Source organism: Dryobates pubescens, chromosome 43 (assembly GCF_014839835.1).
Source record: "Dryobates pubescens isolate bDryPub1 chromosome 43, bDryPub1.pri, whole genome shotgun sequence".
Lineage (NCBI taxonomy): Eukaryota > Metazoa > Chordata > Aves > Piciformes > Picidae > Dryobates > Dryobates pubescens.
The window spans coordinates 1379155-1395576 of NC_071654.1; the positions used below are offsets into that span (position 1 = coordinate 1379155).

Below are 16422 nucleotides of genomic sequence, written 5' to 3' on the forward strand. Positions count from 1 at the left end.
AGGGTGGTTTCAGAGAGGGGAGAGACCAAAACCTTCACAAAGAGCAGCATGGAAGGTTCAGAGTGGAGATGAGGCCAAAGAAATGTCCCTCAAAGGGCAGAGCTGCTATGCATGAGGCCATCCAGAGGGGTCAGGAAATGGCAGGGAGAGCTGAGACAGCTCAGGGAAGGGATGGAAATGGCAGGGGGAGAGCTGGCGGGGGAAGCAAGCTTGGTGTCAGCATCCTGAAGGGGAAGAGCTGCAGGCATGGGACAGTGTAGGAGAGGCTGCAGTAGGGATGGTCAAGGGCTCTGGCAAGGCTCAGAGGACCAGCAGTATCAAGGTCTTTGTCCCCTTGGCTCTGGCAGTTGCCTCTGCCACCAAGGCCTGTGAGGAGAAACTTGGCTTTGAGGATTTGAGGTTCTTCTAGTCCAAGGGCAGTGGTCAGGGCCTGGCCTTTCTGCTTCCTAGACCAAAGGCAAGTTTTTCTGCCCTGTACTTTGCCTTTGTCTCCCTGCAATCCTGGCCTCTAACAAGCTGCTCTAATGAGTCCCTGGGGAGCCCTTGTTAGTAACAAGCCTCAGTGAGGCCAATCAGTGCTTCAAGGTACTTTGGAGTTTGCTTCTGCCTTGGACTTCTTGAGATTCTTCTTGGCAGTACCTTGGCAGAGTCTCCTGGCAGTACCTCAGGATGATGTAATCAGCCCCAAATACTCCATGGGGCTCATTAAATACTGCTGAACCTCTAATTCTTGCCAAGATTTCTGCAGCTAATTGGAGAGGTTTTTATTGCACAAAGCATCTGATGAAAATTATTTTTAAAGCTACAGTTCACTACTTTTCAGCAGCAAACCACAGCAAAACCTGACAAGGTCCTACCCTGCTCACTGCTCATCCTCACTCCCCACTGCCCCCAGCAGAGCCCAGAGCCACAGATGAGGGACAGAATCTGCCTTGCCAGGGGCTGCGGGTCAGGGCTTGGCCCTTTGGATCAATGAAACCCCTCCAGGTTTCCTCAGCAGCAGAGCCACCTTGAGCTGCTTGTCCTGACCTGTCAGCACTGCCTCAATTCTCTGCTCTCACCACAGCCTGAAGATGCTTCAGTGCCTCCAGTGATGCTTCCCTTGCATCCACTGTCTCCTTCTGCTCTAACCAGACCCTGGGGACACTTTCCCATTATGCTTCACTGGGACTCATTAAGAGTAGGAGAAACTTCAGAGTTTGAATCTGAGTTTGACTTCTGGAGAGGTTTCATCAGCTTCCTCTCAGTCCCTGGGGTTTAGAGGGCACCAAAAGAGGAGTCAATAAAATGCCTTGGGCTGATCCTCTGCTGCCTTATTGGGCTGGACTCCTGTGCTGGAGGGAGCTGCTGGCAAGCAGGCAGCACTGCAGGAGAGAGCTCTGGCCAGGAGCAGCTCCTCTGCACAGCACAGCAGGGCTGAGGACACTGCCAGAGGATCTCAGGGAGATGAGGAAGGCAGAGAGAGCTTCAAGGTGGCCAGGACTGGGACGGTGACTGAGAGACCACTGGAGGAGAAGTCACTGCAGTCACTGACACAGTGAGGCTGTGGGTGCAGGACACTGCAGCTGTAGCTCCTGCAGGCATCTCCATCTCAGCAGCTGATGCTCAGCTGAAGGCTCCTGGAGTGTGCAGACAGAAGGAGGATCAAAGCCCTTCAGTTTCATCCTGTCAGCTGCAGAGAGCAGAGCTGGAGAAGGAGAAGGCTTCACCCCCAGCCCCTCTGCCTTTCTCCCTTCCCTTCACTGTCTCTGCAGCACTGCAGGCCTGCTCCCTGTTTCTCCACCTCTCCATGGGTGTGGTGGTTTTAGGCAATGCCTTTAAAATTTAGTTACAGATTTTGAGCAGAAAAGTAGAAACAAAATAAATAGATCACTCTTGGGTGTGAAAAGGAAAAGGAAAGATTATTCTAAACAAATTAATTGGATAAATATCTGGAATCAGAGGAGCTGTACCATAACAATTCTCTCTCTTCTCTTCTGATCTCAGCTGTTTTGCTTTGATGGGGAGAGGTCACCTGCTTTGGCTGGCCTTGGCTAAGTCTAACCCACTGCTTTTTTTCTTTCTCCACTTCTCCTTTCTCTCTGGTAACATGGGGTAGGTGTCAGGGGCAGTGGAACAGCTTCCTTGGTCTCTGACCAGGGGGGGTCTGTGTTGTTTGCTAATTGTAAATACCTGTCTAATACTGTCACTCCTGGATGTTCTGTACCTGTTCATTGCATTCCATTGCAGAGTGTAGCTCTTGCTTGTCAATACAGCTTCATTTGCTTCTAACTGAGCTGCTCTGGCAAAGCTAATGCTGGGGGGAAATTTCAATCCACCACAATGGGACTCTTGTTCTCTGGGATTGGGCTGTTGGTCACTTTCTGTTCTGACACCAGAGGAATCTTCATGGCAGTTCTGGGTCCCTGCTGCATTTGAAGCTGTGATGAACTCTGCCATGGGTTGGTAGTGGTGGGACTGAGCTGATCCATTCCTCATGCAGCTCAGGGACAGGGGTTACAATGAGGCTGAGAGAAGTGTGCCCTAACTTGTCACTGCCTTTCCTTCCTTGGACAGGTCTCCATGGCCAGAGGCAGCAGATGGCTAACAGCAGCTCCATCACCCACTTCCTCCTCCTGCCATTCCCAGGCACAAGGCAGCTGCAGCTCCTGCACTTCTGCCTCTTCCTGGCCATCTACCTGGCTGCCCTGCTGGGCAATGGCCTCATCATCACCACCATAGCCTGGGACCACCACCTCCACACCCCCATGTACTTCTTCCTCCTCAACCTTGCCCTCACTGACATAGGCTGCATCTCCACTACTGTGCCCAAATCCATGGACAATTCTCTGAGGGACACCAGGGACATCTCCTATGCAGGATGTGTTGCCCAGGTCTTTCTCTTTCCATTTTTCATTTCAGCAGAGTATTTTCTCCTCACCACCATGTCCTACGATCGCTACGTTGCCATCTGCAGACCCTTGCACTATGAAACCCTCCTGGGCAGCAGAGTTTGTGTCCACCTGACAGCAACTGCCTGGGCCTGTGGGGTTCTCTATGCTCTGCTGCACACAGCCAATACATTTTCCCTCCCCCTCTGCCAGGGCAATGCTGTAGACCAGTTCTTCTGTGAAATCCCCCAGATCCTCAAGCTCTCCTGCTCCTCATCCTACCTCAGGGAACTTTGGCTTCTTGTGGCCAGTGCCTGTTTAGTCTTTGTCTGTTTCATGTTCATTGTGGTGTCCTATGTGCAGATCTTCAGGGCAGTGCTGAGGATCCCCTCTCAGCAGGGACGTCACAAAGCCTTTGCCACCTGCCTCCCTCACCTGGCTGTGGTCTCCCTCTTTCTCAGCACTGGCTTCTTTGCCAACCTGAAGCCCTCCTCCATCTCCTCCCCATCCCTGGACCTGGTGGTGTCAGTTCTGTACTCAGTGTTGCCTCCAGCAGTGAACCCTCTCATCTACAGCCTGAGGAACCAGGAGCTGAAGGATGACCTGAGCCAAATGATCACTGGATGCTTTCAGAAGCAATAAATTCTTTGTCTTCTCCTGCAGAGCAGTTCTGATGTCACTCAGTGCAGACCCAGCCTGGCTGTTCAAGTTCTGGCTGCTGCTGGTGCTGTTCCCCTTGTGAGAATGTTGTTCCCACACAAATGTCTTTCTTCAGACCATTTCTGGTTCAGTGTTGTCCTGTCTGCTGTGGCCCAGAGGCTGCAGACATGAGCAGCTGTGCTCCCTGTATGTATTCAGCACAATAAAGGACCCTGCAGGGAGTTGTTTCTCTGAGTTCCTTCCTCCAAGGCTTCTGTGGAGCTGCAGGGCAGTGCCTGTGTGCAGAGGTGGAGGGGCGGAGTCCCAGCACAGCAGCAGTGCCAGGGAGCCCCAGAGCTTGGGTTGTCTTGAGCTGCTCTTTCTTCCCTTCCACCCTCTCCTGCTGAGCCTCTGTGCTGGGGCAAGGCCTGAGTGCTCTGGCAGCTTGGGCACTGTGCTGCTGTGTGGCAGTGCTGGGACTGCAGGCAGGGAGAGTCCAGTGCTGCTTGTGGGACAGAGCTGTGCTCCAGAGCAACACTGCCATCAGAACAGGAGGTCTCCACATGCCTTCATCCCCCAACCCCCTCCCATTACAGACTGCACCTACTCAGAGTCCATACTGGATACCCTGACCCCCTTCCAGTATAGACTCAGTCCAAACATGGTTCCTTTATCCCCTCCCAGTACAGATGTGGCCTCATCCCAGTACAAACTGGATCCTACTGTCCTCTAGCACTGTAGCCTCGGTCCCATCCCAGCACAGAATGGATCCCCTGGCTCCCTTCCCAGTACTGAATGCTTCCATCCCAGTACAAACTGCACACCCTCATGCCCTCCCAGTACAGTCTGGGCCCTGTGCCAGTCCAAACAGGATCCCTTTCATCCCACCAAATGCACACTGGGCCTTATCTCTCTAAAAATTTAACCCCCTTATGCACTCCCAGGCTGGGCTCTGTCCCAGTACAAACTGCATTCCCTGACTACATCCTAGGATATTCTGGATCCTGCACAGTGCAATTTGGATCCTTGTAACCCCTCCCAGTACAGACCTGGTCACATCTCAGTACAAACTGCATCTCCTGAACCCCTCCCAGCTCAGATGGGGTCTTATCCCAGGACAAACCGCATCACTTTGCCATCTCCCATACAGTTTCCTGTGCCACTACAAAGTGCATCCCTTGGACCCCTTCCCAGTCCCAGCTGCACCCAGAACAGCACAAAGTGGATATCCTGATCCCAGGGCAGCTGTGGCCTGATCCTGGTACAAATAGGATCCCATTGCCATCTCCCAATACTGTCTGAGTCTCATCCCAGTACAAAGTGCATCTCCTGAAACCCTGATTCTATCCCAACACAGACCAGGACCCATCCCTGCAAACTGATCCCCTGATGCCATCCCAGTTCAGCCTGGGGCACCTCCAGGTACAACCTGAACCGCTTTGAGCTCTCCCAGTACAGACTGGGCTCCCTCCCAGTACTAACAGTATACCCTGTGCCTCCTAGTAAAGTCTTGGACACCTCCCAGTAAAAGCTGACCCCATGGCCTCTGCCAGTAACAGTGGGCCTTGTCCCAGGTCACTCTGAAACCCTAATCCTGTCCCAATACAGCACTGGGCCCTTCCTGTCCAAACTGGATCCCTTCAGTTTGGGGCTCCCCAGGTCAAGAGAGACAGAGATCTGCTGGAGAGAGTCCAACAGAGGCTGGGAGGATGAGGAATGGACTTGAACATCTCTGTGGCCAAGGGGATCAGGCCCAATCAGTATGGGTTTAGGAAGGGCAGGTCCTGCCTGACCCACCTGATCTCCTTCTCTGACAGGATGAGTGACTGTTGGATGAAGGCAAGGCTGTGGCTATTGTCTCCCTAGACTTCCCAAAGGCCTTTGGCACTGCTCCCCACAGAATTCTCCTGGGCAAAGTGGCTGCTCCTGGCTTGGATGAGCAATGCTCTGCTGGATACAGCCCTGGCTGGGTGAAAGGGCCCAAAGAGTGGTGGTCTGTGGAGTTCAATCCAGCTGGTGGCAGACAGTCACAAGTGGTGTTCCTCAGGGCTCAGTGTTGGGACCACTTCTGTTGAACATCTTTATTGATTACCTTGATGAAGGCACAAAGTGTGTCAGCAGTGAGTCAGCAGATGACACCAAGGTAGGTGGCAAAGTTGATCTGCATGAGGGTAGGGAGGCTCTGCAGAGAGACTTGGACAGATTGGATCCATGGTCAACATTCTCGGGAGGAGCTTCAACAAGGCCAAGTGCCAGGTCCTGCACTTGGGTCACAATAACCCCAAACAATGCTCCAGGGGTAGTGTGGCTGGAGAGCTGTCTGGCAGAAAGGGACCTGGGGGTGCTGATAGACAAGCAGCTGAATAGGAGACAGCAGTGTTTCCAGGTGGCCAAGAGAGCCAAAGGCATCCTGGCTGTGGTCAGCAATGCTGTGTCCAGCAGGAGCAGGGAGGTCACTGTCCCCTGGGACTCAGCTTTGGTGAGGCCACACCTGGAGTGCTGTGTCCAGTTTTGGGCATCCCCATCCAAGAGAGATGTGGAGGTGCTGGAGCCAGGGCAGAGGAGGGCAAGGAGCTGGAGAAGGGCCTGGAGAATAAATCTGATGAAGAGCAACTGAAGGAGCTGGGGATGCTTAGTTTGGAGAAGAGGAGGCTGAGGGAAGACCTCATGGCTCTCTACAGCTACCTGAAAGGAGGTTGTGGAGAGGCTGCTGCTGGTCTCTTCTCACAGGTCATAAGTGACAGAACAAGAGGGAATGGCCTCAAGCTAGGACTGGAAAGGATCAGACTGGACAGTAGGAAAAATGTTTTCAAAGCAAGAGTGGTCAGGGAGTGGAATGTGCTGCCCAGGGAGGAGGTGGAGTCACCAAGCCTGGAGGTGTTTCAAGGTGGTTTGGATGTGGTGCTTGGGGATGTGTAAAGCAGGGTTATTGGTTGGACTTGGTGCTCCTGAGGGTCTTCTCCAACCTGAATGTTTCTGTGATTCTGTGAAAGACTGAGAGCCCTGGGGCTGTTCAGTCTGGAGAGGAGAAGCCTGAGAGGGGATCTGATCAATGGCTATCAATATCAGACGGGGGGTGTCAGAGGAAGGTGCCAGGCTCTTGGCAGTGGTGCCCAGTGACAGGATAAGGAGCAATGGAACACAGCAAGTTCCACAGGATAAGGAGCAAGATGGAACACAGCAAGTTCCACCTCAGCATGAAGGGACTCTCCTGTGCTGTGAGAGTGCTGGAACCCTGGAGCAGGCTGCCAGAGATGTTGTGGAGTGTCCTCCTCTGGAGACTTTCAAACCTGCCTGGATGTGTTCCTGTGTGACCTGCCCTGGGTGGTCCTGCTCTGGCAGTGGGGTTGGACTGGATGATCTGTGGAGGTCCCTTCCAACCCCTCATATTCTGTGATTTAAGCCCTCCCAGAGCCTCTCCTCAGCCCTGGCCTGAGCCCCAGCCCTCAAAGATCTCTCTGAGCCCTCAGCCTTCCCCTAGACACTTCAGCCCCAAAACTCCTTCCTGTGCTCTGAACCCTCTTTTATATCCCCGCCTACCCTTGGGTGACTCTGCTTGGCCCCTGGCACAGGGCAGGGGCCAGGAGCTCCTAGAGCAGCCTCATGGCCTTGGAATAGGAGCAGGAGGTGAGCTATGGCTGAGCAGCTCATGGACACAGGGAGATGGTTGGCAATGCCATGGGCAGCTCAGCTGTGCCTCAGGATCTCCTGCACAGCAGCAGGCCCAGGGCTGGGCTGTTGACTGTGTGTGGTAGGTTGAGAGAGGGCTTAGCTCTCCCTCCTCCACAGAGTAAGAAACCACAACTAGCCCAGTCGAAAGAGCAAGCTATATATTTACAAGCATATATGGAAAGCAGGTTATATATAACACAATATATACAGGTATTTACAATATATACACAGAAATACACAGCAAAGAGAAATAACACGACAAAAATCCCTCCCCGAGGGAGGGATCCCCTCCTTGGAACCCCCTCTCTCCCCCCCTACCTCCCTTTTTCCCCAAAAAGGGGTTAGAGAGAGAGAAAGGCAAGTTACTAAGGAAAAGAGTTGTTAGTAAGCTTCAAAAGCCCATGCAGGATTAGTATTTGCTTATCTGAAGGCCAACTCCAGCAGTTCGCAGAAGAAGCAGGCAGGGAGAACTGGCTGAAACTCCAACTCCCCAACTCCCCAAACCGAACTGAACTGAAGAAAAAAAATTTTTTCAACTGCTTCACAATCTAAAGCTGCATTTTTGTCTATCAACCAATGAAATTTGTTTAGAATATCAGAATGTTTTGGTTCTAGTACCGAAAACATTTAGCCAGTGTGTTCCAGCAGTGTTCTTAAAGGCACAGCCTCAAACGGTCACAGTATATATGTACACAGTGACTCCTTCCATGCCTCCAAGTGCAGGCAAACTGTGGCTTGTGTCCCAGTACTCAGCTTCCAACACATCCAGGTGTGGGGATCCTGCTGTCACACCAGAAACACAGATGGGTTCCAGCCTCATGGTTTGATGGTGTCAGAGCACTCTGGGCACCTGTATCTACTAAAGCTTTATCACAGTATCACAGTATCACCAAGGTTGGAAGAGACCTCAAAGATCATCGAGTCCAACCTGTCACCACAGACCTCATGACTAGACCATGGCACCAAGTGCCACATCCAATCTCCTCCCGAACACCTCCAGGGATGGTGACTCCACCACCTCCCTGGGTAGCACATTCCAATGACGAACGACTCGCTCTGACTTTCCCTCTGAACAATACTGAGGATCATTTTCAACAACTGAGTGCCAGAAGCACTCCAACCACCCATCCATGAATACATCCATGCATGCACACCTCCATCCACCTGTCTAAACCTCCCCTGGCACAGCTTGAGACTGTGTCCCCTTGTTCTGGTGCTGATTGCCTAACAGAAGAGACCAACCCCTTCCTGGCTACAACCACCTTTCTGGTAGTTGTAGAGGGCAATGAGGTCACCCCTGATCCTTCTCTTCTCCAGGCTAAACAATCCCAGCTCCCTCAGCTTCTCCTCACAGGGCTGTGCTCAAGGCCTCTCCCCAGCCTTGTTGCCCTTCTCTGGACACGTTCAAGTGTCTCAATGTCTTTTTTAAACTGAGGGGCCCAGAACTGGACACAGGACTCAAGGTGCGGCCTAACCAATGCAGAGTACAGGGCACAATGACCTCCCTGCTCCTGCTGGCCACATTATTCCTGATGCAGGCCAGGATGCCATTGGCCCTCTTGGACACCTGGGCACACTGCTGGCTCATGTTTAGGCGGCTGTTGATGAGCACCCCCAGGTCCCTCTCTCTTTGGGAGCTCTCAGCCACTCTGACCCCAGCCTGTAGCTCCGCCTGGGGTTGCTGTGGCCAAAGTGCAGCACCCGGCACTTGGACTTGTTAAATGCCATCCTGTTGGACTCTGCCCATCTGTCCAGTCAGTCAAGGTCCTTCTGCAGAGCCCTTCTGCCTTCTAACTGACCAACATCTGCTCCTAACTTGGTGTCATCTGCAAATTTGCTGATGACTGACTCAACCCCCTCATCCAGATCATCAATGAAGATGTTAAAGAGGATGGGGCCCAGCACTGTTCCCTGGGGGACGCCACTGGTGACTGGCCGCCAGCTGGTTGTGGTCGGGTCACCTGATCATAGAAGGAGATCAGGTTGGAGAGGCAGGACCTGCCCTTCCTAAATCCATGTTGGCTGGACCTGAGCCCTTGGCCATCCTTCAGGTGTGCAGTTATTGCTGCCAGGATAATCTGCTCCATCACTTTCCCTGGCACTGAGGTCAGGCTGACTGGTCTGTAGTTTCCAGGTTCCTCCATCCATCCCTTCTTGTGGATGGGGACCACATTGGCCAGTTTCCAGTCATCTGGGACCTCTCCAGTGAGCCAGGACTGGAGGAAAAGGATGGAGAGCGGCTTGGCCAGCTCATCTGCCAGTTCTCTCGGCACCCTAGGATGGATCCCATCCGGTCCCATGGACTTGTGAGTGTCCAAGTGGCTCAGCAGGTCCCCAACTAATTCCTCATGGATTTCCAGGGCATCACACTGCTTCCCGACCCTATTGCCCAGGTCAGGAGGCCACTCATCCTGGACTCCTACCTTGCTGTTAAACATCGAGGCAAAGAAGGTGTTCAGGACCTCAGCCTTTTCCTTGTCTTCTGTCACCGTGTTCCCCTCCAGGTCCAATAAGGAGTGGATGTTCTTCTTGCCCTCCTTTTAGTGTTAATGTATTTGTAACAATGCTTTTTGTTGTCTTGGACAGAGGTGTTCAGCTTCAGTTCCAACTGGGCCTTTGCCTCTCTCATTTTATTCCTACATAATCTAACATCATCTTTAAATATATCAGGGGAAGCCTTCCCCTCCTTCCAAAGGTGATACAGCCTTTTTTTTCCCCTTCAATCCTCCAGGAGCTGCTTGCTCATCCAGGCCGGTCGCCTTCCCCTGGGCTCATCTTTCGGCACATGGGAACCGCCAGTTCCTGTGCCTTCAAGAGCTCCTGTTTGAAGCAGGTCCAACCCTCCTGGACCCCTCGGTTCATGAGGGTTGGTACCCAGGGAACTTTACAAATAAGTTTCTTAAAGAGGCTGAAGTTTGCCCTCTGGAAGTCCAAGGTCAAGGTTCTGTTGGTACTCCTCCCTATCTCCCTGCAGATTGAAAACATTTATTGAGACAAGGCCTAATGTGTACCTGGAGGGACTAAAGGGATCCTCTTTGGATTGGGACAGGGCCCAAACTGTACTAGGAGGGCATGAGGGTGTGAAGTTTGTACTGGGATGGATGCATTCAGTACTGGGAAGGGAGCCAGGGGATACATTCTGTGCTGGGATGGAGCCCAGGCTGCAGTGCTAGAGGACAGTAGGATCCAGTTTGTAATGGGCTGAGGCCACATCTGTACTGACAGGGGTTACAGGAACCATGTTTGGACTGAGTCTATACTGGAAAGGGGTCAGGGAAACCAGTTTGCGCTCTGAGTAGGTGCAGTCTGTTATGAGAAAGGGTTGGGGTACAAGGCAGGATAAGACCTCCTGTTCTGCTGGCAGTGTTGCTCTGGAGCCCAGCTCTGTCCCACAAGCAGCCCTGGACTCTCCCTGCCTGCAGGCCCAGCACTGTCACACAGCAGCACAGTGCACAAGCTGCCAGAGCACTCAGGACTTGCCCCAGCACAGAGGCTCACCACAGAGGGTGGAAGGGCAGAAAGAGCAGCTGAGAACAGCCCAAGCTCTGGGGCTCCCTGGCACTGCTGCTGTGCTGGGACTCTGCCCCTCCACCTCTGCACACAGGCACTGCCCTGCAGCTCCACAGAAGCCTTGGAGGAAGCAACTCAGAGAAACAACTCCCTAGAGGGTCCTTTATTGTGTTGAACACACAGGGATCAAAGCTCCACATGTCTGCAGCCTCTGGGTCACAGCAAACAGGACAACACTGAACCAGAAATGCTCTGAAGAAAGACATTTGTGTGGCAACAACATTCTCACAAGGGGAACAGCCCCAGCAGCAGCCAGAACTCGAGCAGCCAGGCTGGGCCTGCACTGAGTGACATCAGAACTGCTCTTCAGGAGAAGACAAAGAGTTTATTGCTTCTGAAAGCATCCAGGGATCAGTTGGCTCAGGGCAGCCTTGAGCTCCTGGTTCCTCAGGCTGTAGATGAGAGGGTTCACTACTGCAGGCACCACTGAGTACAGAACTGAGACCCCCAGGTCCAGAGATGGGGAGGAGATGGAGGAGGGCTTCAAGTGGGCAAAGAAGGTAGTGCTGATACACAGGGAGACCACAGCCAGGTGAGGGAGGCAGGTGGCAAAGGCTTTGTGGCGTCCCTGCTGAGAGGGGATCCTCAGCACTGCCCTGAAGATCTGCACATAGGACACCACAATCAACACAAAACAGACAAAGAATAAACAGGCACTGGCCACAATAAGCCAAACCTCCCTGAGGTAGGACCTGGAGCAGGAGAGCTTGAGGATCTGGGGGATTTCACAGAAGAACTGGTCCAGAACATTGCCCTGGCAGAGGGGCAGGGAAAATGTATTGGCTGTGTGGAGCAGAGCAGTGAGAACTCCACAGGCCCAGGCAGCTGCTGCCAGGTGGAGACAAACTCTGCTGCCCAGGAGGGTCTCATAGTGCAGGGGTCTGCAGATGGCAATGTAGCGATCGTAGGACATGGTGGTGAGGAGAAAATACTCTGATGAAATTAGGAATATGAAAAAGAAAAACTGTAGGACACATCCTGTGTAGGAGATGTCCCTGGTGTCCCTCAGGGAATTGGACATGGATTTGGGGACAGTGGTGGAGATGGCACCCAGGTCAATGAGCGCAAGGTTGAGGAGGAAGAAGTACATGGGGGTGTGGAGGTGGTGGTCCCAGGCTATGGTGCTGATGATGAGGCCATTGCCCAGCAGGGCAGCCAGGTAGATGGCCAGGAAGAGGCAGAAGTGCAGGAGCTGCAGCTGCCTTGTGCCTGGGAATGGCAGGAGGAGGAAGTGGGTGATGGAGCTGCTGTTGGCCATCTGCTGCCTCTGGCCATGGAGACCTGTCCAAGGAGGGAAAGGCAGTGACAAGTTAGGGCACACTTCTTTCTGATAGTAAAGATTGTAGTGCTCATAGAACACCTCCTGCCTGAGCTGCATGAGGAATGGATCAGCTCATTCCCCACCACTCCTAACCTGTGGGATGTTCATCAGAGCTTCCAATGCAGCTTGGACTCCCTGGGGCAGGACTTCCAGAGACAGTGTCAGAGCAAAAAGTGACCACATCCCAACAGCAATGCCACAGAGCAAGAGTCCTGAGACAATGAAGGGAAGAGAGAAAGGCAGAGGGGCTGGGGGTGAAGCCTTCTCCTTCCCCAGCTCTGCTCTCTGCAGCTCACAGGATGGAACTGAAGAGCTTTTATCCTCCTTCTGTGTGCATGCTCCAGGAGCCTTCAGCTGAATGTCAGCTGCCAATGCCAGACTCCTGACCTGGAGCCTATAGCTTTGATGGCACTGCCTCTGCTGGGTAGAAGAGGAGAGCAAAAGGTTGCATTGGGAAATAAGTCTGCAGTGCAGAGAATGGCACAGAGGTGCCTGATCCCCCTTGCCAGGGCATCTCTGCCACCAGATCTCTCTCTCCATGCATAAGTGCCTTGTGCCTGGACCTCTCCCTGCCAGGAGCTGCTTCTCTGTACCCATCTCTCCTCCCCATCCCTGCTGACAGATCCCATCCCACCTGCTGTGTGCTCAGCTCTGCCCTGCAGACCCCTCCCAGCAGCAGGACACTGCCCAGGGGCAGCTCTGGGTGTGCAGGGCTTAGGAGCAGCTCGAAGGCTAATGAGAGTCTCCTGCAGAGTGGAGAAACAAACTCTAAACTCTAGTCTCACAGAGCCCACCCAGCACACCAAGGTGATCAACATCCAAAGCCAAGACTCCTTCCCTTCCAGGAAAATGCTGCCTTGATCTTGTTCTTGGAAACCCTCTCAGAAATGCCCAGGGGTGAGCCAGGACTGTGAGCAGCTCTGGCCAGCACAGCTCCCTCTGCACAGCATGAGGACCCTGCGCTGCGCTGCTCTGCCCTGCCCTGCCCTGTCCTGCCCTGCCAGGGCTGTCTCCTGCCACTCACAGCTTCTCCCCACAGCACTGTGTGGAGCTCCTGGGCAGGCTGAGAGCTGAGCCTGGCAGGCAGCACAGTCCCTGCCCCAGCACACAGCCCCTGCACTGCAGGGACCCTGCTCTGAAGGACAGCCCTGACCACCCCTGCCTGCACCCCAGGGCTCCACAGCTCCTCAGAAAAGCCTGAAAAGAGCCTCTGGACAGGAAGATTTCCTTCCAGCCCCCACCAGCTGTGGCTGTGCCAGCTTTAGGAGATGCCTCCAGGAGCTGCAGCTGCGCTGCCCTGCCCCCACAGACTCACCGTGTCAGGGACTGCAGTGACTTCTCCTCCTGTCTGCTCTCAGTCACCCTCCTGGACACCTCGAAGCTCGCTTTGCCTTCTCCATCTTGCTGGGATCCACTGGCAGTGCCCTCAGCCCTGCTGTGCAGTGCAGAGGAGCTGCTCCTGTCCGCAGCTGACACTTTTCATTGCTGCCTACTTTCCAGCAGCTCCCTCCAGCCATGGAGCTCAGCCCAGCTGAGCAGCAGAGGACCAACCCAAGGGCATTGTAATAACCCTCTGGTGGTTTTGGTGCCAGGTAAACATCAGAGACTGAGAGGAAGATGATGAAATCTCTCCAGAAGTTGAAGTCACTTTCAAACTCTGAAGTTTCTTCTCTTGTTTGTGGATCCCAGTGAGGACACTGCTGGGAAAGTGTCTGCAGGCTGTGGTTGGAGCAGAGAACTGGAGGCAGTGCTGAGAGGTCAGGACAAGCAGAGGAAGATGTTTCTGATGCTGAGCAAACCTGGAGGTGTTTCATTAATGCAAAGGGTCAAGCCCTGAGCCCTGGCTCCTGGACAGGAAGATCCTGTCCCTCACTCACCCCTCAGGGTGATTCCTGGAGCAGTGAGATGTGAAGAGGACCAATGCCAAGGGCAGGACTATAGCACAACACCCCCCACCCCCCACCCCCAGGCTCCTGAGGATGGACAAGGAGGCAATGACGCCCCAGGCCTGGAAGGATGAGCTGTCTCCTCAGAGGCATCAGTGCCACAGACCACAGCCAGAACCCAAGGCAGGAAGAGCTTGGCTCTGCCAGGAGCCTTTCAGCTCTTGCACAGCCCTCTGTCATCTGCCCCTCAGGCTGTCCTCTGCTGCTGCATCAGCTGAGCCTCTTTCCCTGCAGGCTGTAGTCACCCACCCAGCTGCCCCACCTTGCTGGCACCTTCCTTTGCTGCTCTCTCTCCATCCTCCCTGGCTCTTGCTTGGAATATCAAGTCTAGAGATGATCCTGGGTGCTTCTGGGTGACATCTTGCACCACAGCACTGCCCTGGCAGTGACATTTCTTTCTCCTCATCTCCAGTCTGGACCTCTCCTGCTCCACTTTGTGGCTTTATTTCTTTCTCATGCTGCTCTTCACTAGTCAGGAAATCTTCTCATGTCTCCAAGCACTCTCAAGCTGCTCCTCTCATTCTCCACACCATTGGGCTCAGGGGCTTCAGCCACTACCTTGTGGTCATATGTCAGATGCCTCCAAATCCCTGGTCAAAGGACAGTGGCTTTAAGCTGAAAGAAGGCAGAGCTAGATCAGATAGAAAGAGGAAATATTTTATGGTAGGGTGGCAGGACACTGGAAGAGGTTACCCAGAGAAAGGGAGAAGAGAAGGTTCCTAGGAGACCTTCTTGTGGCCTTCAAGTATCTGAAGGAGGCTACAAGAAAGCTGGGGAGGGACTTCTTAGGGTGTCAGGAAATGAAAGGAGTGGGGGGGATGGAGCAAAACTAGAAATGGGTAGATTCTGATTGGATGTTAGGAAGTTCTTCCCCTTGAGGGGAGGTGGTGGAAGCCTCATCCCTGGAGGTATTTAAGGCCAGGCTGGCTGTGGCTCTGAGCAACCTGATGTAGTGTGAGGTGTCCCTGCCCATGGCAGGGGGGCTGGAGCTACATGATCCTTGTGGTTCCTTCCAAACCTAACAATTCTATGATTCCTCATCCCCTGAAGTGTCCAGGATCAGGAACTCTGAGCAATCTGAACTGGTGGAAGATGTCCTTCCTCATGGTCATGGGTTTGGATTTGTTGCTCTTTTAGGTCCCTTCCAACCCAAACCGTTCCAGGATTCTTTAATTCTAATATCCAAAAGGCCTTCTCCACAGGGCTGCAGATACCTACAGACACCAGGGAGGTGTTTTCACCTTACCCAGCCCCCAACAGCCTGACAGCAAAGCAAGAGTTGCCATTTTTAGGACATAAATGGCCTGGGCTTTGGAGAAACAAGTCAGAGCCCAAGTGCACCTCACTCAGAACAGGAACGCCACAGAGAGTTCGACTGAAGCAGGAGGATAATTTGACACAGTTAATGAAGCTGATGGACTTCAGCAAGGTGTTACAGAGATGCAAACAGGTTCAGTTTGGTGTCAAGGTTCACTCTGACACGTACAACATGGATGAAATAGACAAAATTCCCTGGATTTGAGGTGGGATTAGAATGATTGTGACAGGAAAATCTCCTCGGGGCTGGGCTGGAATGATTTTACAGAGAGATTGGGAGTTGAAGGGGGTCAGGGAAACCTTCCTGTTGAGTCACAGCATTCAGCATGGACCCTCCTCTGCAGAGAGAAGTGCAAGTGGGTTTAGACCCAATCCTAGTACCAGACTTGGTCCCTGGTTTATGACTCAGAGTTTGGGTACAGGGATTTCAGGGGCAGTGCTTTCCCAAGGTACTGTGGCTCCTGCAGAACTTGAAGGCAGCAGCAGCAGTTTAACACTCCTTCAACAGTTCTGGTGAAGCATAAGCTCAGGCTGTGGGATTTTACAGCAGCACTGAAGTCAAACTCCAACAGCCCTGTGTCCTAGCTGTGCTGTGAGACCCCAGCCTGTCTTTGAATGAGGCCATTGGTCCTGAGGATAAGATAAGGTATGGAACACTGTGATGGGTTATTGTGGTGAAGGCACATTATGCCCAGATACTGAATCTTGCCCCAGCATGTGGGCGAGCTCCCCCTCCCTCAGGAGGAAGACAAAAGCCAGGCTAGCATGCATCTGGTGCATGCTGTGCTCATGAAGTCCCCAAATACGGAAGAATTCTAGCTTCATGTTTTCCCATAAGCTGAAGCCAGTTGTTTATGAGAATGCCCATTGGTCAAACCCAGCCTCGAGGGATTCTATAAGTATTACCCCAGTTAGTAAACAAGTGCCCTCCTCCTCCATTCTGTCTCTGTGCTTGCTCACGAGTGTAAGTCCGAGCCACAGCCTCTGCAATTGAGTTTATTGTTGTCCAGCTTCTGTTACATACATGCACGCATATCAAGGCATCTGCATGTGAGAAGCGACTGGAAGAATTATTTCCATAGAGGAA

At 53.0% G+C, this 16422-nt stretch overlaps 2 protein-coding genes across 2 annotated transcripts; one reads left to right on the top strand and one right to left on the bottom strand.

The window, feature by feature from the left end:
- Window positions 1-2089: 2089 nt before the first annotated feature.
- On the top strand, window positions 2090-5335 carry LOC128899319 (olfactory receptor 14A16-like). The gene is made up of 3 exons (XM_054177698.1): window positions 2090-2094; window positions 2957-3422; window positions 5327-5335. Exons 1-3 carry the CDS (start codon window positions 2090-2092, stop codon window positions 5333-5335), a joined length of 480 nt encoding a protein of 159 aa, XP_054033673.1.
- Window positions 5336-10350: 5015 nt separating this feature from the next.
- On the bottom strand, window positions 10351-11841 carry LOC128899320 (olfactory receptor 14J1-like; the record flags this gene model as incomplete). Its single annotated transcript, XM_054177699.1, has 2 exons — window positions 10351-10440; window positions 11119-11841. Coding segments are annotated over 2 exons (813 nt in total), but the record flags the coding sequence as incomplete, so codon positions are not given.
- Between the last annotated feature and the right edge of the window lie 4581 nt (window positions 11842-16422).